At 39.9% G+C, this 26214-nt stretch overlaps 1 protein-coding gene across 7 annotated transcripts in view; it reads left to right on the top strand.

The window, feature by feature from the left end:
- PRPF18 (pre-mRNA processing factor 18) overlaps positions 1-24159 on the top strand; it is a 40405-nt gene extending 16246 nt beyond the window's left edge. For 4 of the 7 annotated variants that reach the window (XM_074358303.1, XM_074358304.1, XM_074358305.1 and 1 more), the window contains 6 exons: positions 4937-5083; positions 6791-6859; positions 8276-8416; positions 8548-8619; positions 10806-10961; positions 23407-24159. In XM_074358303.1, coding sequence (XP_074214404.1) covers positions 4937-5083; positions 6791-6859; positions 8276-8416; positions 8548-8619; positions 10806-10961; positions 23407-23487 — 666 coding nt within the window. In that variant the 3' untranslated portion in view covers positions 23488-24159. Of the gene's footprint in view, positions 1-4936; positions 5084-6790; positions 6860-8275; positions 8417-8547; positions 8620-10805; positions 10962-15188; positions 15290-21772; positions 22148-23406 lie in introns of all 7 variants that reach the window. The other 3 variants (XR_012504264.1, XR_012504265.1, XR_012504263.1) reach the window with 3 other exon arrangements.
- The last annotated feature ends 2055 nt before the right edge of the window (positions 24160-26214 follow it).

Genomic DNA, 26214 nt, shown 5'->3' with positions numbered 1-26214 from the left:
TTTTGGTGAATTTTGCTTGTTCTAGTGTTTCACATAGGTGGACTCACAGAGTGTGTGTCTGGCCTCAGGGTAATGTTTTTCAGATTCATCTGTGTTCTCGTGGGTGTTGGTAGTTTGTTCCTTTTCATTGCTGACACTCAGTCGTACGATGTGTTTCCGACTTTGGACTTGTGTGAATAAAACTGCTGTGACATTCTTACACAAATCTTTTTTGGAACTGTGTTATTTCTCTTAGGTAAATATGTTTTCTATCTGTCTGGTAAATACTTAGAAGTGGAATTCCTGAATAGTAAGAGTAAATGTGCACTTCACTTGTTAAGAAGTGCCAAATATTTCCAACATTTCATCAGTGTTACTGTTAATCTTTACAATTTGTAACCATTCTCTTGTATGTATGGTTGTGCTTCATTGTGGTTCTATTCACAATTCCCTGTTAACTAAAGATTATGAGCATCTTTTCATAGACTTACTGGCGTATCTTTCTCTATGCAGTGTATGTCTTTTGCTTATGTTTTAATTCGGTTGTTTGTCTTTTATTTTTGAACTGTGGGAGTTCTTTATGTATATTCTGGATACAAGTTTAGATATTCTTTGCCAGATACAGAGATTCACGTTTTGCGTCTGTTTTTTCCTAGTCTAGACTTTACCTGTTCTCTTAATGGTGTGTTTTTTTTTTCATGGGCAGAACTTTTAAATTGTGATGGAATTCACTTTATGTTTATTGCTTTTGGTGTTTTGCTTAAGAAATCTTTGCCTATCCCAAGGTCTTAAAGAGTTAGTCTTCTGTATTTTCTTCTAAAACTTCAATAGTTTTATTTTTACTTTTAGGGCTCTGATCTTGTTTTATGACTCAGCTTATGGTCTGTCTTGGTGAATACTCTGTGGGCTCTTGAAAAGAGTATGCTTTATGCTTTGGATAAATGTCAGTTACAATAGTCTTGTGCAGATCTTCTGTGGCCTTATTTATTTACCTGCTTGCTCTTTGCGTTACAGAGACAGATGTGGTTATTGATGGCTGTGTAATAGAGCATCCCAAAACTTGTAGCTTAAAACATTTCATTCTTATAAAATCTTTCTCAGTCATCTGTGATGATAACAAACCGCCCTGAAACCTAGTAACCCGAGATAATTTATGATTCTTTCTCACAGTTCTGGGCTCCATTGGGCTAAAGCTGGGCAGCTTTTTGCTTGGCGTCTTGCATGTGATGCAGTCACGTGAGGGCTGTGGCTGAGACCATCTGAGGGCTCCTTGGACTGACCTTCTGACCTAGCATACTGCCTTACAGATGCATTTGCATTGTAGCAGGTGTCAGCATTTCCTTCCTTTTTAAGGCTGAGTAGTATCCATCGTATGTATGGACCACATTTTGTTTATCCACTCATCCTCGAAGGACGTACAGATTCCTCCCACCTTTGGGTTGTTATGAGTAATGCTGCTACGAGTACGAGTGTAGACATGCCTCCTCCAGTCCCTGCTTTCACTTCTTTTGCAAATAGTCCCAGAAGTGGAATTGCTGGATCATTTGGTGATTCTCTTCTAACTTTTTTTTTTAAAGCATAAATGAATTTTGAAAATTTTCTTCATTTATATTATAAATGTTCACAGCAATTTGTTCTTTATTTTCAGTAGTCCTGTCTAAACTTTCCTAACCTAAATTCTGGGGAAGAGTAAGTGGTTTTGTAATGCTACATTTCACCAGTATTTGCTTCTTTTCTGTATCCTGAGTCACTTTCCTTATCAAAAGATAGTCTAAAACGCCAGTGTGAACTACTGAATTTTTTGTTACTTAATTTTTCTACTAATGTTTTATTATTTGAAAAATCTTCTAGCTTTTAATATTAATTTATTACAACCTGCTGTATTCTAATCTTATTCAAGCTTGTCTCAAATACTAAAGAGTTTCTTATTTGTACCTTTTTTTAATTGAGCTATAATTGACATATAACATTATATTAGTTTTAGGTGTACAGCATAATGACTTGGTATTTATATATATTGCAAAATGATTACCACAATAAGTCTAGTTAATATTCATCACCATATATAATTCAAAAAAATTTTTCTCTTGTGATAAGGACTTTTAAGATCTATTCTGAGTAACTTTCAGATATGCAATACAGTATTGTAAACTTTAGTTACCATGCTGTACATTATATCCCTGTGACTGACTTATTTTATAACTGTAACAGCCTATGTTAAATCAGTAACTTAAGTCTGAATGCATTCTGAACTCTGCATTTTTACTCCCCTCCTCCCCACATTTTATGTTTTTGGTACCACATTTTACATCTTTTTGTCTTGTGTAACTAATTTTTGTAGTTACAGTTATTTTTACCACTTTTGCCTTTTGATCTTCGTACGAGCTTTATAAGTGATTAATCCACTACCTTTACTACGTGTCTATTTCCCTTTATAAGATTTATGCTTTGATGTGTTTTCTCGTTACTAATTAGCAGCACCCTTTCTTAACAGCTTAAGGAAGTCCCTTTAACATTTCTTATAAGGCTGGCTTAGTGGTGATGAACTCCTTTAGGTTCTGCTTGTCTGGAAAACTCTCTCTCCTTCAATTCTGAATGATCACGTTGCTGGGGAGAGTGTTCTTGGTTGGAAGTTTTTTCTTTTAGCACTTTGAATATATTGTGGCACTTCTTCCTGGCCTGCAAAGGTTCTGCTGAAAAACCTGGTGATAGTCTTGGAGGGGGGTTCCCTTGTACAAAACAAGTTGTTATTCTCTTGCTACTTTTAAGATTCTCTCCTTGTCTTTAATTTTTTTTAATTGAAGTATAGTTGATTTAGAATATTGTGTTAATTGCAGTTATATAGCATAGTGACTCAGTATTTTTGCAGATTATATACTCCATTATAGGTTATTACAAGATCCTGGGTATAATTCCCTGTGTTAAACATTATATCTTTGTTGTTTCATCTATTTTATATATAGTAGTTTGTATGTATTAATCCAATACCCCCAATTTGTTCCTCTCCCCTTCTCTTTCCCATTTGATAACCACAGCTTTGTTTTCTGTGTCTGTAAATCCTGTTTTGCATATACATTCGTTTAATTTTCTAGATTCCACATAGAAGTGATATACAGTATTTGTCTTTCTGTATCTGACTTAATTCACTAAGGATAATGTCTTCTAAGTTCATCCATATTACTGCTAATGACAGAATCCCATTCTTTTTTATGGCTGAGTAATATTCCAGTGTGTGTGTGTGTGTGTGTGTGTGTGTGTGTGTGTGTGTGTGTGTTCGTTCCATTATGTATACCCCCCCCCATCTTCTGAATCCAGTCATTTGTTGAGCACTGGAGTTGCTTCCATGTCTTGGCTATTGTCAGTAGTGCTCCTAAGAACATTGCAGTTCGTGTATATCTTTCCGAATTATCCAGATTGATGCCCAGGAGTGGAATTGCTGTATCACATGATAGTTTTATTTTTAGTTTTTTAAGGAACCTTCATACTGTTTTCTATAGCGGCTGCACCAGTTTACATTTCCACCAACAGTGTATGAAGGGTCCCTTTTCTCTACATCCTCTTCAACATTTGTTATTTGTAGACTTTCTGATGATAGCCATTTTGACAGGTGTGAGGTGATACCTCACTGTGGTTTTGATTTAGATTTCTCTCTAATAATTAGTGTTGCTGAGCATCTCTTCATGTGCCTGTTGACCATCTGAATGTCGTCTTTGGAGAAATGTCTATTCAGGTCTTCTGACCACTTTTGGATTGGGTTGTTCGTTTTTTGATATTAAGATGTATGAGCTGCTTGTATGTTTTGGATGTTAACCCCTTGTTGGTCACATCATTTGTAAACATTTTCTCCCATTCCATAGATTGTCTTTTTGTTTCGTTGATGGTTTCCTTGCTGTGCAAAAGCTTTTAAGTTTGTTTGGGTCCCATTTGTTTAGTTTTGCTTTTATTTCTTTTGCCTTAGGATACTGATTAAAGAAAACATTGCTACAATTTATGTCAAAGAGTGTTCCCTTTATGTTTTTTTCTAGAAGTTGTCTGTAACTTTTGACATTTTAATTACAGTGTGTCTGAGTGTTGGGATGTTTACCTTTTTCAGGTGTTGCTGTACTGTTTGCCACAGCAGCTGCACCATCTTAACATTTCCAGCAGTGCACGAGGATTCTGTTTGCCCATATCCTAGCCAAGTTGTTATTTTCTGTTGGTAACAGCTCCCCCCCTCCTGGGTGTGAAATGGTATCTCTGTGGTTTGATTTGCATTTCCCTAATGACTAGTGATGTTTACTTACTGGCAGTTTATGTTGTCTGGTCAAGTTCTTTGCTCGTTTTAAATCACATTGTTTTTTTGTTGTAGTTAACTCTAAGAGTTTTATAGTTTTAGCTCTTACCTTTAGATCTTTGATCCATTTTGAGTTAATTTTTGTATGTGGTATAAGGTAAGGGTCCAGCATTTCCATTTTAACCAAATGGTCACAAACTAGAAGTGAATAGAATGTGGACTTTGCTGGTTTGTTAGAAACACAGTGAAATCCTAGGATATAGTTGAGAACCGGCTTTTATTCTGTTGACGTTTTTTCAATGTTTGGGGAGTTCAGAGTAGTTGCAGTGAGCTTAGACATTTTAAATGAACCAGGAAGATGGGTTACAGGACTCTAGTTGGGGGCCTGGTCACATTAGCTAGGCCTCATTAGAAAATTACAGCATTTACGCATATTCTTACTTAGATTTGTCACTCATGTTTTATTTTTCTGACTGTCAGACTAGCTCTTATGTGTACATTCTAAGTTTAAATATGTCCTTAAGAACTGACTTTAAATGGACAATGGTAGCTGTATTATAAGTGGAAATCTTATTGAGTCTCTTCGTGGAGAAAAAAAATGAATTGTACTTTATTAGAGAAAAAAATCAGCAGTGAAACGTCAGTGAAGTTTCGTGCAAAGTATAATTGTTTACCTTTCCTCAGGGATTGAGGAATGACCTGAAAGCAGCCTTGGATAAGATTGATCAGCAGTACCTCAATGAACTTGTGGGCGGCCAGGAACCTGGAGAGGAAGACACCCAGAATGATCTGAAAGTTCACGAGGAAAATACCACAATTGAAGAATTAGAGGTAATCTCTTCACCACCTTCCCTCATCCCCCGGATCATGCCTTTCATTCCCTGAGCTCATCAGACTGTTCAGTTCAAAGCACACTGTTGTCTTTGGTCATTGCAAAGGCCTTTCTTTTATATCATGCTTTTTGTTTATTCACTCCCTTTTTTCTCCTTTTCCACTCACATTCCCCTACTACCTGCCTCCAGAAGTAATCATTCTAATATGTTTGATGTGCATCCTTTTATTTGTTGGTGGTCTTGTAAAACCAGTGGTGTTTTGTATGCATGTATTTTGGAATACATAAATGATATTTTACTGTGAAATTCTTCATTCTCTTTTTTTAAAAAAAATTTTTGGGGAGGTAATTAGGTTTATTTATTTATTTGTTTTTAGAGGAGGTACTGGGGATTGAGTCCAGGACCTTGTATATGCTAAGTATGCACTCTGCCACTTAAACTATACCCTCCCCCGTTCATTCTCTTTTTTACTTATCTTTTTTCCATTTAGAACTTTTTAAAAAAGTACTTTATTTATTTATTATTGTGTTATTTAATTATTTAATTTTGGCTGGGGGGAGGTAATTAGGTTTATGTATTTTTTAGAAGCAGTACTAGGGATTGAACCCAGGACCTCATGCATGCTAGGCATGTGCTTTACTGCTTGAGCTATACCTTCTCCCCCTAGAACTATGTTCTTTTTTTTAAAGGTGTCATTTTCTGTCTTTTAGAACTATGTTTTTAAGTTCCATTCTTGATACCTTATGTACGTCTAAATCTTTGTTTTTAACTGTTACATAGCATTTTATACACTGTGGCATTCATTGCTTTGTACCTTTTGCTCCCTCAATGACAGTGAGATTGCTCGCAGCTCTGTTACCAAATACAGTTTTGTGACAAACAGTAATGCTGGATTTTTATGTTTAACTTGTCTGAGTACTGCCAAGTTGCTCTCTAGTTTACCAGTCTCCACACCCACCAGCAGCGTCTGTCTTATATCCCTGCTTCTCTGCCAACACTTGGCAATGTCTTACTCTCTTATTTTTGCCAGTGTAGTGAATGCAGAGTGATATATGTAATCTTATTTGAGAGTAATGTTGTATTATCCAGATATCTAGCATGAACCAAAAAATATGACTTAGTTTAATCTGTGAATGCTTAATTAAACATAAAGTTATTTTTCTGTTACTTTTCATTCTTGGCTGTGAGTGAGACCATAGTTGAGGAGGATGTTTTGTACTTCCTTGCCCTAAATTTTACTGAAGTAACAGAACCTAAATTTACTGAAGTAATTGGTGTGAGCAACCAGTTCTGGACTTTGTTCTTTTTTCTTCTGTTTTAAACAACTTTTGAGATAGTCACATACTATGCAGTTTACCCATTTTAGGTGTAAAATTCAATGGTTTCCAGTACATCCATAGCTTGGTACAACCATCACCACAGTCTAATTGTAGGACATTTTTGTTCCTCAAAAAGAAATCTCATTTCATTAGCAGTCACTCCCTTACTCCCTGTTTTATCTTTTGATTCATAAAAGAGAATGTGCTCTCTAAATTTAATTGGCAAATCGGGTGGGTGTTATTTTTAACCTATCTAGAAATTCCATCAGGCTTTTAAATTGAAATTGGGCGGTATATGTAATAAAGGGCCACGTTTAGACTGGTGTTGGTAACATATATCTTTGTCATTGCTCATGACTAATGAACAGAAACGTTCTTTTCTTCAGGCTCTGGGAGAGTCTTTAGGAAAAGGTGATGATCATAAAGACATGGACATCATCACCAAATTCCTGAAGGTATGTACTTTTCGGCTAGGGAAGGAGGACATTTTTGTGGGGTGAGAACTGGTCTTATGCTTTTGCATTATTTAAGAGCTGAAGACGAGAGAGACAACCTCCCCAAATATTTCCTGTGTGCACGGTGTTCATGGTACTGCTGTGCGCTTGGATATGGAGGTTAGACAAGGAAAGTGTATATTTACTTTCTTCGAGGCAGTTTTCTTTAAAGCTGATTCATGAATGTAAACACACAGAAAAGAATCATAGTGGAATGAACAAGAAGCTTTGAGAATTTAAAAAAAATTTTTGAAGACTCTAGGATGGATTGCAGTGAGGAGAGGGTTCCAGAAGCTTTTCTGAGAGATGATGACAGCAAGGAAAGGAAGGAGGTGGGAAGATGTTGGCAGTGAAGAAGGCAGACGCTCCAGTAACCTTTCAGAGACTGTCCACGTTCTCAGTTCAACAGATCGCTGCTGGTTTTTGCTCTGCGTAGCTCATTCTAACTTTCTTCCCAGCATTTCTCTCTCCAGTGGTTTAGGTGGAGTGTGTACAAATCCAGATTCCTTTTAACTTATTCACAAATTATTTGTGTTCAGGCCAAAAAGTGTAAATGCAAGAAATGCTTTTACTTGTATTTACCGTTTAAATACAACATACTGGTTATCAAGGTCCACGGTCCACTGAGGATGTGACATGAAATTAGCTAGGCCGTGGGAACTAGTGCGAACCAGAGTTTCCTCTTTGAGTGACGGCCCGGCCCCTCCTTATGTAGCGAATGTGCAGGTAGTGCCCTGGGGGAGGCGGCCTCCTCAGCCTTCACTGTTTCCTTTCCTCTGGAAAGGACGCACTTTGTGCAGTTAAACGCAAAGGACACCTGGGTAGTTTTCTGAGGCGAGGGTGGAGGCTGGGAGATAATCATAGTTTCTTTTGTCCCTTTTTTTCCTTCCTCTCCTTTGGTCAGATGCTTGAGTGGGAATTTTTAATTGAGTTATGGTCTCTACTGCAAAAATAGAAAGTCCAAATACTTCAGCAGCATCCTAGGAAGGTTGGTAAAGTGTCGCAGCACGAACGGCGTAGCTGATAAGTGTGGGCAGGTTGGATTTTCTGTAATAGACGTACAAGTAAAAGCTTACTGTTGTCAAGTAGTTACCTGTGGAATTTGATAGTTCTTTTTAGAGGGAGGTGGGTTATCTCTGAGCTTAGGAATATGTATAGAATAGGGAAGTCTGTGACTTACCAAGGGCACTACTTTAAAACATACGTGATGTAATTCGCAGAAATAACTCATGAATTAAATATTAGTTGATGATGTTTTAATCAGTCAAGACATTTACTCGAAGGATGATTCTATACTGTTCTGTGCGTCAGAGAACTTTTAAATTTATACAACCACTGGGTGGCATCGTGGTCTAAATTTCCCCGTTCTTTCCACAGTTTCTTCTTGGTGTTTGGGCTAAGGAGTTGAATGCCAGAGAGGATTACGTGAAGCGCAGTGTGCAGGGAAAACTGAACAGTGCCACTCAGAAACAGACGGAGTCCTATCTCAGACCCCTTTTCAGAAAGCTACGGAAAAGGGTGAGGTTTCTCGAAAAATGCTTTTATTACCTGATTTTTAAAAAATAGAATAAATGAAGTCAGAGTAAATGCAGTCTGTAACTACACACTGTAGCTTCCAAAATGAGTTATCCTTTTTTTTTCTTTTCCAGAATCTTCCTGCTGATATTAAAGAATCCATAACAGATATTATTAAATTCATGTTGCAGAGGGAATACGTGAAGGTATAATTACCATGCTGACATCAAAATTGTGTTTATATCTACGTTGTGCACATAATATGTTCATCTGCTGTGGGAGTATTTTACATAGGAGGTTTAAGAATAAATGTGGAATGAATTAGTAGTAAAAAAAAAAAAAACTTCCGTTTTCTAATATTTTGTCAGCTTTATTGTTAGGCATGAATAGTAAATTTTCAGACCACACTGTATGTTTTAGTCATTTATAAGGAAGCTGTAAAGATCCTTCAGAGCCCTAACTGGATACAGGCAGCATTCATTTCATGAATGGGATTGAATTTCAAAGTTTGTAGATTGTTGATGATGGCTTGGAACCGATTTTCCCATAGAAACAATGTTATGTAGGTTAGTTTCCCAGGCCAGCTGTAAAAGCCTACTTCGTCCATGATGTAGCTGAACTATTGTACTAATGACTCAGTGGAGTTTAACCACCCTTTATCCTTGTTTCTCTAAGTTCCAAGTTAAGCTGCCAGATTTCCCCCTCCCACGTCGGTACCGCAGCAGGGCGGAGCCTCGTGAGGGAGGACTCCTCCCCTTGCCGCGGTGTCTTTATTCCTGAATGGACCCTGGGAGGAGGTGCAGAGGAGAGAGCTCTGAGTCCACGTGCTCCTGGGGTGGAGTTTAGAAAGGGGAGTGGATGGCTGTCAGCGGGTGGTGGCGAACAAGAAGGGAAGGGCCTCCTGTGCCGGGAGTGGGGTCGGAAGTGGGCCCCGGCTTGTGGGCCAGACACCGAATTTGGGGAGGGAGGCTTCCCTCTGGTGGCTGTGCCTCCCTAGAGAGGAGCAGAGAATTTCACTGCAGCATCTCCAGTGCCGGTTCCAGAGCAGCAGGCGGGGCTCCGCCAGAAAAGTGAGAATGGCATTGCTCCTGTGCTCTGAGCGCCTGTCCCCATGAGAGGGGACTGTCGGCGGTCCGGGTGCCCGAGGTCTCCTGGATTAGAGCCTCAGGCTAATGGGCTGAAGCAGTGATTTTAGTTCCTTTAGAGGAGAGCCAGTTGGTTAGTCAAAGCAGGTATTTCTTTTTTTATGGCTACCAGTTTTATTTTTGGTTAGTTTCTGTTAGTTGCCGAGTGCTTACTACTAAGGATGCTTGCCTCCACTGTAATGGATGGACAAGGTCACCATCACTGCCCGAGTTCAGACCGCTTGCCAACTGGAGGGGGTGCCTTCCCTCTGGTTCCTTCTCTCATTCTCCTACAGGAGAAGCAGGTGGAAGTTTATAAACAATACAGAAAGTACTAAAACGTCAATATTTGGTCAGTTTTCCTTGGAAATCTGGAGAAATGGAACACTGAAAGTTTTATCAGTCAATATCCAGTATTAAAATTTACATATCTGCATATCAGTGATAAAAAATGTGTATATGCCTTTTAAAATTTTATATATCAATTTCATATGTATTGCCTGGCCCTTGGGGTCTTTTAGAATTTACTTGCTTTCTGTTGTTTTTCTCCTCCCCACACCCTCCCCCCACCACAGGTAGCCAGGCTTGGTTTAGAAAAAGAGCCCATTTGTCTTCATTGCTTTTTGTCTTTTCATTTTGTAGTTGTTGTTTTAAGGTTCTTGGCAGGTGTGAGGTTTGCGGGGAGCAGAGGGCCAAAGTGAAAAGATCTCATCCTTTATCTATTCGACTCGAGGGCTAGTATTTAATCTCTGTTTACACATCTGCTTAGACCTGAAGTGGTGGTCCTGGCACACAGAGCCCCCACTGCTCTCGGAGGTCTGCACTGCTGTGCAGGGGGTGGATGTAGTTTTAGGTTGGATTCTGAAAAAGTAGTTAGCGTCTCTCTCCTACATGACCACCTATGGAGAAGACTGGGTCTAATGGAGACTCAGCCTACAGTTTGTCAGAGCTTCAAATTACCTACCTGGCAATTCTAGGTCTGAAATGTATTCATTTCCAGTGCAGCAAGGCTGCAAAGGAATGTTTCTTTTTAGTCAGGCTGGGTTAGTGTTGATTTCTCTTTTTCCACAGACATTTGTAGTCCTGGGCAGATCAGTCAGTCACCCCATATTTTAATTTATTTTGTTTGAATCATAGGAATGGTAATGCTTCCAACAGACCCAAGAGGAGGATGAAAAATACATCATGAAGGACTGGAAATACTTTAAGTGAAAACTTGGACCAATAGAATATTTCTGCTTTTCTGATCTCTGGAACTTCCTTTCTAGGCTAATGATGCTTATCTTCAGATGGCCATTGGAAATGCCCCTTGGCCCATTGGTGTCACCATGGTTGGTATCCATGCCAGAACTGGTAGAGAAAAGATTTTTTCCAAGCATGTTGCGCATGTTTTAAATGATGAAACACAGCGGAAATATATTCAGGTAAGCAGTTCGGAGGAAAAGGAATGCTCTGGAGGTAACATTCCCCAATTCTCAAACTGTAAATATTGAGAGGAGGAGGATTATAAACATGGATGTAGCGTGATAGGGTACAAGTCCACTCTTTATAAATCAGTTCTTGTATTGAAGCCAGCTTCCCTGAATAAAGTAGAGCCTTGTAAGTTTCATATATAACGCAAGACAGGGCGACGTGTTGTGCTTCAGTTACCTTAGTATTGAAATAAAACTGTTGCAGCTTCTTTGGTACTTGACTGAAGAATGACGAATTTAGAGCATTTGCAGCAGATCCCATTTTGTTACTTTCACGGTAGGTTTAATATCTAGGCTAAAAAGGTATGAATAATAAAAATTTGGCTAATAATTGGAAATAACACTTCTACACAAATAGATTTACGGTGTTTATAGTTTACTTTCTTAAACTTACACACACCTCTTACAAACTTGATCACACTGCTGTGGGATTAAACTTTTTTAGTGGAAAAAAATGTCAGTTATAATCTAGCTTTTGCCAAATTGTCAAAAATCCCAGGTTGTGTCAGTATCATGACTTTCTCTGGATGTTAACTCAGGCTTCAAGATGGTATGCTGGAAGTTTGTTTAAAATGTAAAATTCACTTAAAATGCATGAAATGCTTTCACATTTTGTGCCAGACAACAATCATTACCATATTCATGAATTATCTTTTTATTTCAATTTAGATGCTAAAGGTTAATTTGTGTGTCATGCTTTATGCCTTATTCATACATATGAGCATTTAAAAATATGATTTCAAGCTGACTCCCTAGTGAACTGTAGAATTTATGGAGTTCAGATATACTTGCGGAAATTCAAAGACATTTCCGTTTTTTAATAACCACTATCAACTGTATTGAAGGCAAAAAGCTTTTAGTTGGGAAAAAAAGTTGTTTTGACTTTAACAATAGAAAAGTTTCCCATGATTAAATTTGCTAATTGTGTTCAACTATACCATGGCCAAAGCTATTGTCTGTGTAGGAGTTCATAAAATTAGATAAATGGTCTTAAAGACATTGTTTCTTTTTTCAAACAATAGTGTGATTATCATCATCCCATAAACTGATTCTTGTTTTAAAAATATACCTAGTATTTATTTTTAAAGGTCTCTGGTTTATTTTGGAAGCTATACAATGACCTGTCCTCCCTCCATTGTTGCTTTTTAATTGTGCTGAATAAATGATCCATGTCTAAGTGGGTGGATGCTGTGACATGCCATGGGGTTCTTAGTGACCTCTGTACTGTGCTGTTCAACATTTTAATGACCAGTTGGATGATTATATTGAGAGGTATATAAGATTTACAGACAACAAGAAACAAGAAACAGAAGGGATAACGTGTGTGTTTAAGGTGGAAAGAAATTTGCATTCCAAAAGTTCTTGACAGACTGAAGAAAAGGGCAGATTCTAAAAATATAGTATTTAGCAATGATGAGCATACAGTCTGAGCAATGCATAAGAGAAAGAATTAGTGGACTTTAAGTGCAGTAACGGTGGTTTGATACGGCCACAGGCAAGTCTAATGATAGCTTATGCCACGTTATTAGACATAATAATGTAGTGTAAGTTCCTTTAGGCAAGAACATAGTTCACTGTAGCATCCCCCAGAGTCTAGAACGGTACCTGACTCAAGGTGGGCACTCAGTAAATATTTGCTGATTGAGTGAATGCCCTGGAGGGCAGGGGAGGTGACAGTCTTGCTCTTTCTCTAGTCTTTGAGAAAGCAGGCCTGATGGAGGTCTGAGTAACGATAGACAACGAGAGAACTTTCTGGTGGGGGAGGGGATAAACTTGTCCTGTACAGTTAAGGATCACAAAGGCATAGAAGTTTCTAAACGGCAGAAGGAAAGGATTCTTTCCTTTCTTTAATCTTTTTATTTTGAAACAATAGACTCGTAAGAGATTGTAAAAATAGTACGAAGCAGCTTTTTAACAGGCAGAACTGCCTCAGAATAGGAGTGGGACTGCCCTGGAAGATTTGAGGAGACCCCCTACCTCTTGGTGTCTGCAAGCATCCAGTTAGCTGCTGCCCTTTCTGGTCCTTTGGATTTCTTTGGTTCTGCTCTGCAGCTTTTCCCTAGAGGCCGTCGTGTAAATTCACAGGCCGGGATAGTCCAGGTGAGCTGAGTGTCAAAAACCTGGCCTTCTATGTGTCTTGTCTTTTCCTGCTTTTCGTGTAGGCGCACGAAGGAGCAGTATTTCCTTTTTTTTTTATCAGCTCTGCTGTAAGAAAAGTGGACAGGGCAGGTGCAGTGTGGAGTGTCAGCCAGATCTTAGCTTCAGTGTTCATTATTGTTACCTTGTAGGAATATGGTTCTCGTGTGGTTCCATCATCTTTTGTTTTTTAATGACATGCCAAAATCCTTAATTTAAAAAAGGTGTATGTTCCTATTTTTAAAATATTGGCAACAACAAAAACCAAAAAATTGCCATTGTGTGAGGCCAAATAAAGTGCGAGTTCTTGATCTGTCTTAAACTCATAGTGCAGCTCAAGGCAAAAGAATGTTGCCACCCCCATGTTAGCATTTTTATGAAATTTGTGATTACAGTTAGCTGAGTGACTTAGGAGGCTGTCTTTTGAATCTCTTTCCTCTTAACTTTGGTATTTGGTTGAGGTTGATTTGAGTTATCCCTACAAAGGAACAGTTTGAATACATTATTTGAAGTTTAAGTCAGGGAGTGATGAACTTTTTCTTAAAGGATCAGGTAGTAAACAGTTCAGGCTTGTGCCTTGTGGGTAGGTCTCTGCTACAGCTGTTCACCCTGCAGGTTTGTGAAAGCAGCCAGCGGCTGTGTTCCAGTAAAACTCCCTTTATAAAAGGATGAGCGGCCTGTGGGCTGTGGTTTGCTGACCCCTGGTAAATGTCTAAACCCAAACCTTCTCTACATGAAGGTGTTTGCTGAGGAGGTAATTATGAAAGTCATTTAATGGGATAATTTTTCTTTTTAAATTGAGATATACTAAACCTTAGCAAAAGTGTGCTAATCTTAATTGTACAGCTCAGTGTTTCTTCATATACGTGATATTTTATCAAGACATAAAGCAAGGTCTGGATAGGGGAAATTTCCAGCAGCAGCCTGGAAGTTTCTCTTGTTCCTCCTACCAGCCTAAGTCTTCCTCCCATCGAAGATAACCTCTATTCTGACTTTTGTCATTATGGGTTAATTTTGCTGGTTCTTGGACATCATTTAAATGAAATCTTGCAGTATGTAGAGTGATTATTAGAAATACTGGTGAGAAATAACTGTTCTCTGAAATACGGTAGAAAATACTTCAAGGGGCTCTTTCACTGGAACGTGATTTCTTGGGGTTTTCTGCAAACCTCTACAGAATTTAAACTGGAGAAGTTGTTTGAACTTGTCTCTTTCTTACAAAAATTAAAACATGCCACACGGAGGGTTTTCTCACCATGCAGATCAAAGAAAAGTTGCGTAGCTTATTAGCTAGCCTCACATCTCGGGCGAGATGTAAATTGGTGGTAGTAACTTCAAGGACTTGGGTTGGTCTGCCAAATGCAGATGTAACCTTTGGCCCAGATTTGAGTAAAGCTTCTTTTTATACAGATTGAAGGAAGTTCTTGATTATTTTAGAGTCTTTACAATTTAGTCATTTCAAGACATCTCCTGAAGAACTTCACTTCTTGGGAGTTCTTTACTTGTCAGTAAAGAAGAGCAGGAAGAAAAGCTGAAATTGTCCTCAAATGGTGATTTGCCCACCACATCCACTCCAGCCTTCCTCACCTTGTCCCTTGTCCCAGAAACCTGGCTTTTATGAACAACATGGACAGACTCCCTTGCCCTCTGGCTTCTGAATGGGGCAGGAATGAGAGAGACTGGAAGGCATTTTGTAGCTGGGAGAAGGATGAGTCTAGGGTATTTATCTCCTTGACTTCCTCCCTGTGGAGTCACTGAGGGTCAACTGCACCCCTCCACCCAAGGCCACGGCCATCTCCATACAGTTACCCTCTCTGGGTCACTGACCGCTCTCTGCCCTTGCCCCCTTAGATACAGGCTTCCTGGCATTGCCTGCTCTGGAGGGCTGCACCGTCTCGTTGGCCCCAGTCTTGCCCATGCCCTTGTGAAGTCCTTGGGACCACTGCCCTCAGATTAGCCTGTTTGAGCGTGCCCTTTGTTTCCTGCTCATGCTCTCCCTGGTTGGTACAGATTGACTGATCTGTGTGCTATGTCACAACATAGGTTTCTTTGGGGATTTGAAGATGAAGGAGTAACACGCCCAATCATTTTTCTTAAGCTTTCACTATTACAGAAGGCAAAGCGTCCTAAAATATTCTTCTCTGGTAAGTTGTGTTCAGTAACCTTAATTTTGTAAATTCTCTGGCAAAAACACCTTTTCAACATTTTATGTCAGATATTTCTGTCCATATTTCAGGTTTTGGCATATTTCATCTACACTAGCATTTGCCAAATTTATTGGTTCATGGAACATTTGTAAAGTTATAATATGCTCATATATTGCAGAAAATGGCATAACAGAAGCAGTCATTACTGCAGTGAGTGATCGCAGCTTGATCCGCATGTTGGATACACAGTGGCATGGTTAGGTGGTAAACACTCCCTATGCATTGGATCAAATGTCATGAATTTGTGGGTCATGTGGTTTTATGCTATGTCCTGGAATTCTTGGCTCTGATAAACCATTTCTTAAAGGCAGGTTATTTAGATAACAAACTGTCTAGCTATTTAATAGCTTCCTGGCATTTGTTAAAACAAATTTTTAGAGAAAAATGCTGCAAGCATTTCTCTTTCACAACATCACCTTTTAATATCACAGAACGCCAGTGCTGGGTAGAAGCATATTTTGGGGAGTGCTGGTCTAAACTCTGCTGCACTGCTTTTTAACCGGTAGCTAAATAGACATTTTACTTGGGGTATTAACTCTTAAGTTTCTCAACCCATGCTTGGGGAAAAAAAGTGAGATCACCCTGCTCTGTGATCAGATAAATACAGTCTTCCCACACGATGGCCACTTGGCATGCGTTTTTACCTAACTTTGTTAAGTAAGCAAATGCTGTTTTCAAGATGGAGCCATCACTTGTAATTTGTTGTTAACTTTCTGTGATACCATGAACCTTTGAACTGTAAATACTGTTCTTTTATATAACAAACATTCAGACAAGTAAAAACTGAGGGCAGCTCTTTTTCTTACCAGAAATTCTAAAAGCAAAATAACTCAGTCCCAAACCATCAGTTTTCTTTAATTTTCCACTAAGTCCTGCAGATCCTGAACATTTTAATACACTTAATACTTGCACTGGGACTGTTCATTAGAAGCAGCGTGAGATTGCCTTCATCTGCCATCAACTGTATCTGTATTTGACATCTTTATGCCTTTTTTAGAATATTCTGTAATGCTTGCCATTAGATTTTTTAAAAAACTGAAGTATATGACATAAATTTTATCATCTTAACCATTTCAAAAAAATTTTATTCAGCTCTACCATCTTACCCATTTTTAAGTGTACAGTTCATCAGTTAGACTTTTAAATTCAGAATATTTTCCTAGAAACAATATTAGTTTAAAAAACATGAATTTAGTTGAGTATTGTGTGGGGAGGAAGGAGCCATTAAGGAGCCATTAATGTATAATCTAGAATCTGGAAAGGCTCAGGACGTGGGACTTTTAGACAGTTCTGAAAGGTCAGACCGTGGGATGGGGCTGAAGATGAAAGAGTGGTTGAAAATTAGGGTAAATAGTCCAGAGGTTCCTTCTACCCCGAGCAGGTAGGCCCTCCTTCTCTTCTCCCTTCTAGGAGAAAACAGGTTAACTCTCTGAGGGATTTGTACCATCAGGCAGGGTGAGATGCCCTACGCAGATTAGAGACTCCAGTGCGTCCTTTTGTTGACAAACGAGATCTCTGGATCCTGGTCTCCACTGGTTCCTCTGTTGCTGGCAGCCAGGCTTTTACTCCCAACTCAGGAAGTGGAGCATTCGTCTCTGAGAACTGACCCTAGAGAAAAGTTACGCAGTTACTAGCATTTTGTATTCTGCCAATGAAAAACTAGCTAGCTACCATATTGTCCTCAAATGAAGTTCTGTTGACAAACCCTGCCCGTTCAGTGAGTTTCCTTTAGCTCCTAATTGTTTTACTCATGTATATGTGTGTTCACCTAAGGTCATCAGACATTCAGGGAAAGTTTCCAACCTGAAAGACAGAGACCAAAACACACAGAAAAAAAGGAGTTGAGGGAAACGGAATTATAGGAAACGAGAAAAAAAAATCCTTTAATTGAAAACTTAATTAATATCCTTAGATAAGGTTGTAATCATGAATTAAGAACAGGAGCTACAGAAAAAGTCAAAGAATCACAGTGAGCTTTCAGAAATGAAACATTACAGCAGGAATTTAAAAATTAAAGGGTTAGAGGAATAGGAGTTGAGTAAATCTCTGAAGTATGAAACATAAGAGGATGAAGGAGTCAGTCTGTAAGGTCTGCAACTATTCAAACTGCAAGAAAAAGGGAACAGACAAGCTGGAGGGTAGGAAATAAAGAACTAACGCAGGAGGACCAGAGCTGAAGGACACGCATTGGAGTGAGAAGAAGAGCTCACTGAGTAGACAGCAGACGAATAGAAAGGAGCTCACACTGAGGCTCAGTATAATGAAGTGCTGGAGGGCCAAAGATAAGAAAGGGGTTTTGAGTGCTCCGGTCGCTTACGAAGGCTCAGGAATGAAAACACCCTCCTGCTTCTCATTAACAGCACGGAAGCGGGAAGAATAAGGGGAACGTTTCCCACTTAGAAGTCTACCAGTCACGTGTGAGTACAGGCTAAGGGTATTTTCAGACAGGTGAAGTCTCACAAATGGGACCAGCTGGTGTCCCACACCCGTTCTCTGGAGCCATCGTCATGGCTAACACTTACATAGTAGTGCTCACCGTGTGCCCACTGCAGCAGTTTAGCACGTGTGTGTATTCTCTCCCAGATGCAGCACGAGGATAATGCCGTGATTTCTGTTTTACGAGTGGGGAAACTGAGGCATAGAGAAGTAAGTTCCCAAGGTCACACAGCTTATATGCGGTGGAATTGGGTTTTGAACCTGGGTGGTCTTAACTCCACTACGGTATACTGCTTCCTCTACTTGAGGACGTGTTCCACCAAAATGAGGGAAAGAAGCAAAAAAGAGCCAGGAAACAAGATCCAGCACAGGAGCAGGACAGAAGGAATCCTGGGTTGGAGGTGGAGGGGTACTCGAGGATGCAGCAGTTCTGGGAGGCCTGGAATTCAGTCCGTCGGGATAGGAACAGGCAGACAGAGGGCTCGGGGAGAACACACACTACCTGACATGTTAGGTCATATTGAAAGTTGTCTCACTGCTGGAGAATGAATTGTACCTACACAGAAAAGCAGCAAGATGGGGGGGATACCTAAGAACAAGGCTTGTGGACAGTATTTGTGTAGACATTGCAGGGTGTATTCTGAGTATCATGTTCGCTTAGAATGGGGAGAGAAAGGCGTGTGTGTGTATGCGGGGCCAGCGCACGTGGTGCAAGAGGATTAAATCTTCCAATTTTCATAGTAGATAAAAAATTAAAATATCAAACACTATCAGTATAGTATTTAGAAGCAGGGCAATAAATATCAGAAGAAACACTTAAGGGGTTTGAAGTGGTTGCCTTTGGGAGGCTGGAATTAGAGATTGGAAAGGAATTTCGTATTCCTACTTACTTTGTTTCTCATTTGTCTTCCTTTATTAGGATATAATCTCAGTCAGAGGGGATTTTTTTCTCTTTGTTCCCTGCTTATTCCCAGAGCCCAGAACAGTGCTTGGCACACAGTAGGCACTGAATAAGGATTTATTAAATAAATACATTGCTCTTATAAAAAAAAGTTACATTTAAAAATACTACTGTTTTTTAAGAAGCTATTTGCAGTAAGCCAAGCAGCTCATTGTCTTACTAGTTTAAACATCTTCAGGCAATTTGAAACTAAAATCCTGAGGGATTTAATTGAAAAGATTTGTTTCCATTTGGAAAATAGTCCTGTGCTGTCATGAGATTATGCCCCTGTAAAAATTTGTCCTGTGCTGTCTGTCTTTACTACAGAAATTTACTGTGATGTCAAATGGTAACTGTTTATGATGGGGACTGTTGAGTTTCACACTGTTTGGCAGCTAAGATTTCAGACAGGATATCTTAATATTTATTTTTAAATCATAGAGTCTGCTTAGGAGCATAAATAAGCATCACAGATGGTCTTCTGTAAGGCACGGGCACCTAAGGTTCCACTCCTGCAGTGAAAGGAGGATGGCCCCTAGCCGTCTTAACATCGGTTGCCTTTCATTGGCTCCTAATCATCCTGGCCGCGTTTCGCTGTGGACTGAAGCTATTGTATTTCATAGGTGTGTTCCCCTTTCCTGGTCTTGCTTCTCTCTCACCTGTTCCTTCAGGAAACTTAAAATCCCGAACTATGATATCACATACATTTTTATGGCTACAAGTCCAGTTCTGCTTACACACGATTAGAATTCACAGCAGGAGAAGCTGGATTGTGAGAAAGAAGGGTCGTTGTCCTAAAGCAAATACCTGATTAGGCACAGGGAACAAAAAATAAAAAATGAGCAAAGCGAGCTACCTGGTCTGTCTTTGCACTTGCCTGCAAAAGTCTTTCTTCCACACTCCCGATTCTTAAATAGCATAATATGGACAATCTTAATCCACAAAGAACTTTAAGTAAAATGTTTGAAAATCATGTTTCTCGGATGTTGAATCTCTTAGGTTATACCTCACTTCAGAGAAGTAATTTATATTTGTATTGTCTTACTACTTTGGGACCAAAGAGAATTTGTATGCTTTTTTTTTTCTCTTACTGTTTTGTTTTGTTTTTGGTGATTTCAGTTAGCTTAAGGATTGTCTGGATATGCAGGTAATTACGGTAAAAGTGCTAGGTCCTTGGTGGTGGTTCCGATACCTGTTACGCTGGCGTGCAGTTTGAGGTGGTTTACCCTTCCTTCTCAGACTTCTCTAGAGGCGCTTTTCTGTTACATCGTGTAATTACGGCCCCGTGCTCTGCTTTTCCCACTGGGTCATGAAGCTCTTTCTTTTAAGAGCAGGTGCTATTTCATTGCATCATTTTGAGGAGAGGATTTGGGGGGAATACTAGTTGCTTACCAGGCATGGTGCTGTACACACTTCCATGTTCAGCATCTCATGTGGGCCTGAGCATAGTCAGCCTTTGGCCTGTTATGGGATTTCATTGTTCTTGTTACTGTCACAGGAACTTGGTGGTTTTAGTTTTTGTGAACCCAAGGTGAGAAACCTTAAAATAATTTGTGTGTCATTAAAATTAAATGCTTCTCTTCTTGTTTGTCGTTTCTATGCTCGTCCATGTTGCTGTGGATGTCTAGATTTCAGTAAGACAAGGACGTTCACATTTGTAGGCCTGTAGATAAAAGAGTTCATAGGATTCACTGCTAGTTGCATGCCTCTTGCAGAATCGTTCTGGAGAGATCTCTAGTGGCATGTTGCAGGTTTCTGCCCTTGTCCCTGGCCTATTTATGAATTTGGATAATGACTTGGAGGTGTGTTTGCTCGCTGGTGGATGAGAAAGCTAAGAGGAGTAACTGAAAACAAAATGCCAACGAAGGATTTTAAAAAGTCACAGACTGGAGGATGAGTGGAAAGGGACTGAATGAGTCTTTTAATTGTGACAGTTTTCTTGTCATCAGTTAAAAATACCACTGTTAAGTTATAGACTGGATAAGATCTGGCCAAACCGCAGAAGAGATACTAGCAGTAAGCACTGGAAATTTGTGACATCATGGGAATGTGTGGTGTGTGTTGTATTTGTCTAAAAAGAGTGGAAGGCCATGATAGATGCCAAAGACACAGAACAAAGGTGGCGCGGTAGCACTGGGACTGAGTTCTGCAGAATCGGCCAGGTCATGTCTGGAATGCTGTGCTAGTTTTTACATTACAGTGAAATGTTTTTATTGTGTAATATTTGGTACATGAAAAAGAATACATATAACTTGTAAGTTATGAAGAAATCAATAAAAGAAATATCTAAAGGCCTTCATCCTAGCTTAAGAATGGGAACATTCCGAAGATACGGAATCTGTGTTTTCCTCCTCTACCCCAGGAGTAACCATTATCCTCAATTTGTCATTCCCTTGCTATTTCAAAAATAATTCACCATGTAACGTGTGCATTTCTAAGCAATGTATTACTTTTTAACTTGTTTTGAGTATTAAAATGCTCCAATACTTACCGGAAGAGTCAGTATTGTTAAAAAGGCCGCAGCACTCAGGCAACCTGCAGATCCAGTGCGATCCCTATCTGATGCCGGTGGCATTTTTCACAGAACTGGAACAAGTAATATTTGTATGGAAACTCAACGACCCTGAGTAGCCAAAACAGTCTTGAGGAAGAAGAACGGAGCTGGAGGAGTCACGCTCTCTGACTCAGACTATACTACAAAGCTACAGGGCGGTACTGGCTGAAAAACAGACACATAGATCAAAGGAACAGGAGAGGAAGCGCAGAGATAAACCCACACACTTACAGTCCTTCTACAACAAAGGAGGCAAGAACATACAAGGGAGAAAAGACAGTCTGTTCAGTGAGTGGTGCTGGGAAAACGAGACAGCTACCTGGAAAAGAATGAAATGAGAACATTCTCTAATACCATATATGAGAGTAAACTCAAAATGGATTAAAGACCTAAATGTAAGATTGGGTGCTACAGAACTCGTAGGGGGAATCGTAGGCAGAGCACTCTGACATAAATTGAAGCAGTATTTTTTTGAATCTGTCTCTTACAGTAATTGGAAACAAAAGAAAAAGTAAAGAAATGGGACCTAATTAAACTTACAAGCTTTCGTGAAGCAAAGGAAACCATCAACAAAAAGAAAAGACAGCCGACTGAATGAGAGAAAATATTTGCAAATGAGATGACCGATAAATGATTAATTCCCATTATATATAAAGAGCCCATACAGCTCAACATCAAAAAACAAACAGCCCAGTTAGAAAAGGGCAGAAGAACTGAATAGAGGACATGCAGACAGCAAACAGGCATGTGAAAAGATGTTCACCATCGCTCATCATCAGGGAAATGCAGATCAAACCCACAGTGAGGTATCACCTCACACCTGTCAGAATGGCCATCGTCAAAAGAACACAAATAACAAGTGTTGGTGAGGATGTGGAGAAAAGGGAACCCTTGTACACTGTTGGTGGGAATGTAAATTGGTGCAGCCACTGTGGAAAACAGTATGGAGTTTCCTCAAAAAACTAAAAATAGAGCTACTGTCTGACCCAAGAATTCTACTCTTGGGTGTATATCCAAAAAACCCCAGAAAAAAACACTAATATGGGAAGATACATGCATCCCAGTGTTCATAGGGCATTACTTATAGTTGCCAAAACATGGAAACAACCTAAATGTGTATCAGCAGATGAATGGATGATGATGTGTATATATACAAGGGAATACTACTCAGCCATAAAGAAGAATGAAAAATTTTGCCATTTGCAGCAACATGGATGGACCTGGAGGGCATTATGCTAAGTGAAATAAGTCAGACAGAGAGAGACAGATACTGTATGATATCGGTTATATGTGGAATCTGAAAGATACAACAAACAGTGAATATAACAAAGAAGCAGACTCACAGATAACAGAGAACAAACTAGTGGTTACCAGTGGAGGGGGAGCAATATAGGGGTGGGGGAGTGGGAGGTACAAACCGTTGGGTGTAAGACTGGCTCAAGGATTATTGTCTGACACTTGGAATATAGCCAGTGTTTTTGTAATAACTGTAAATGGGAAGTAACCTTTAGAAATCGTCTAAAATTTAACAATTATTTTAAAAATGGTATAATACTGTATGTAGCCTCTTGCCATTTGCTTTTTACATTTAACATTATTTCTAAGATTCATGTATATCCATTGTTCTCATCTGGACCAGAGAACAGAAGATAATTTGACCATTTTCTCATTTCTCCCAAGGATGGCACACATGTAGCACCTTTTAGGGAACATAGGAGAGGAGCTAGCTCATTACATGTAACGGATGCTTTAGGCTAGCCAGTGGGGCTTAATTCTCTCTCTGTTGGAACCTGGGGGAGAAAGGCTGAAATTGTTACACGTGACTCTAGGTTCATTTTTACTGATAATATGTTCCATTTGTGAGCATACTAAAGCTTGTTCACATATTCTCCTAGGATGGACATTTGGGTTGTTCCCGGTACTTTTGATGTTTTTGTGGCTAATGCTGCTGTGACCATATTGTCTGTTTCTCTGGGTGCACAGGATTGACTGTTTCTCTCAGTACACATCTGAGTGGTACTGCGGGAGACTGCTACATTTTAATGGGGATGTGGGTAAACCAGAGAGTACAGAGGAGGGCAGTTACCATATCGTAACCAACCATTATTTTCCCTGTTTTCTTAGGGATTGAAGAGGTTAATGACCATTTGCCAGAAGCACTTTCCTACAGACCCATCAAAATGTGTGGAGTACAATGCACTGTGAGAGCTGTGAGTGGTGTGTAATTATCGCCAGGAAGCCTAAGGAAGCAGGGCATGGACTTCCGCAATTAGCAACAGGAACGAGGGAAGAAGAAAAAAGTTTCTGGCCTCTGACTTCTACCTAAGGCAACTCTTGGTTTTAAGAACTGTCTTGGCTCTCATGACACATCCGACTGCAAAATGATTTTTATGTCTTGCTTTTATTTTAAATAGTTGAAAAATTAAGTTCTAAAGACTTTCCCCCATAATTTAAATGTGTAGACAAGAGTCACAGAATGGGGTTTTAAATGACTTTTTCCCTCTAGACCTGAAAGTTGCAGTTAGAGGATTAAAAAGGAACATTTGAGGATGGACTTAAATTATTTCTGTAAAATGTGGTAATTTTCACATTGCCTTTTATGTAGTATTTATAGAAAAATATTTTTATATCTTTCAACAAAAATGTGGAACCATTTAATGAAACTTAATAGTCCTTAACTGTGGCTGAACTTTTGCGATCTTGCAATAGATTTGAATGTAAATGTTATTACTGTTAAGGGTTATTTTTCTTGCATTTTAAAGCCTTCTTTCATCTTCTAAGGAGTTCAGCTCTTCCAGTGGGTTAAAATGGTTACATTTTGTGGTTTTAATTTGCATTTCGCTGAGGACAAATAAAGTTGAGCAATTTTCGTGTATACTTAATGGCCATTTGGATATTAACTTTTGCGGAGTTTCTGTTCAAGATTTTATTTTTGTCCTTTTTTTTCCTATTGAATTGCCTGCCGCCTTCTTACTGACATCGTTCTCTGTGTATCCTGGCCCTGAGTCCTCTGTTGGACTGTATCGCAAGTGCCCCCCCCACGCTGGGGTTTGCCTTTGTGCTGGGCTTTCTGTGCGCGGGGGAGATGATCTTGTAACTAGCTCAGCTGGTGACATAACCTTTGTCGACTGTCTTTGCCAGATTTTATACAAATCAAATCACGTGACTCATAATCTTTTCATAATAGCATGCCTGAGTATAGGATTTGAGAGAAGAGGAAATTGTTTTTGTATTTTTGTTAAACTTTATAGATTTATTATATTATTGTCTTGTTAAGACTTGGTTCTTACTTTTCTTCCTCCGGTCTACAAGTGTATGTGCCACGTGTGTGGTGTAGACACTGCCAGCTGCTCATCCTGTCTTCCTTGTAGCAGCCCGACTTTGTTCAGAGCTGCCGTGTGCACTGTTGAAGCTACTTGCTCTCCTAGGACCCTTGGAAGTTAGAGTTGGTTGTGTGACAGGCCCAGCAGTCACATGAGCCTTTTGGGTGGGACTTCCAGGAAAGCTGGTGTTTTTCTTGGAAAAAAAAAAAAAAAAGACTTAGTTAACAGACTTGTTGCCCTTTCTCTCTCCTTTCTTGGAAGTGGCCATGATTCTTAAGTGCTTTGTAGCCAGCCTGTAGTCTGGACAACGGGAGACACATGCTACAGATGGCAGAGTTAGGTCTTTAATGGCATCGTGGCGTCATTGTACAAACCTAGCCAGGGTTCTCCAGAGAAACAGAACCAGTAGGAGGCTTTTTATATCTGTTGGAATTGATTCATGTGGTGACGGAGGCTGAGACTCAGTAGTATAAATTCCAGTCAGAATCCAAAGGCTTGAGACCAGGACAGCTGCCGTGTACGTCCCAGCTTGAGGGCAGGAGAGGACCAGTGCCGTGGTCAGGCAGAGAACACTCCCTCACCCCACCTTCTGTTTGGGTGAGGCCCACCCATGTGGGGGAGGGCCGTCTGCTCTAGTCAGTTCACTGATTCAAATGTTAATCTCATCCAGAGACACCCTCACAGACACTGGAATAGTGTTTAACCAGACATCTGGGCACCCTGTGTCCTAGTCAAGGTGACCTATAAAATTAGCCATCACCACTACCCCCTGGGCCTCATGTTCTGGGAGAAGAGTATGGAGGAAGCCCCTGCAGTTGTGTTTCCATCTATCCTGCCGATTTCAGTCCCTGAGCAGTATGTACATTGCTCAGAGTTCCTGGCTTTTGGCTTCCTTGGGGCTTGTAGCAAGTGTGTCCTGGTGGTTGAGGTCACAGCTACCTCAACTGGAGCAGGACCTGACTTTGCCACAACCTAATAAGATAGACGTAAATACAACAGCTTTCATTTGAATGAGCTCTCTGGGTGGTGGCACCAGGGCATTTCACCTGCAGGAAAGCCACTAATGGAACGGATCTCAAAGGCAGTTCAAAGGCCACCAGGGTTTTAGAGCAGACAGAGACCGAGAGAAGTGCTTCTGGCCCGTAGTGGAGCTTCTTGTCACTCTGTTGGACAGAAGCATCCAGCTCTTGTCTCTTATGTTATTCCCAAATCTCCACTGGAGTGACAAATGACTTTGAGAGGAATGAACTGAACACCTCTATAGATTGAAAAATATTTGAGAAAGTGCCCGTTTGTGATTTCATCATTTTGGGCAAAGTATCTTGATATGCTTTGACCTATTATTAACCACACAGTTTCTTCTAAAACAATGACCTGCATGACACTCACATGCGCTGAAGAGGTACATGTTTTTTGTCCTTTATAAAGAAAAAATTTTTTTGACTGGCAGCATCTCTGCTGCACCTGCCACACCCTGCTTTGTGATGAGACTCTGCCAACCATACTTCTCCTTTGCTGACTGGCTTTTTGTTAGGTTCTACTGATCGTGGGGCAGGTGGGACCTGGAGAGGGGAAGAAGGGATCTGTTCCTCCGTGTCTGCTTCCTGTC

This window comes from Camelus bactrianus, chromosome 35 (assembly GCF_048773025.1).
Source record: "Camelus bactrianus isolate YW-2024 breed Bactrian camel chromosome 35, ASM4877302v1, whole genome shotgun sequence".
Lineage (NCBI taxonomy): Eukaryota > Metazoa > Chordata > Mammalia > Artiodactyla > Camelidae > Camelus > Camelus bactrianus.
This window is presented reverse-complemented; position numbering and strand designations above follow the sequence as displayed.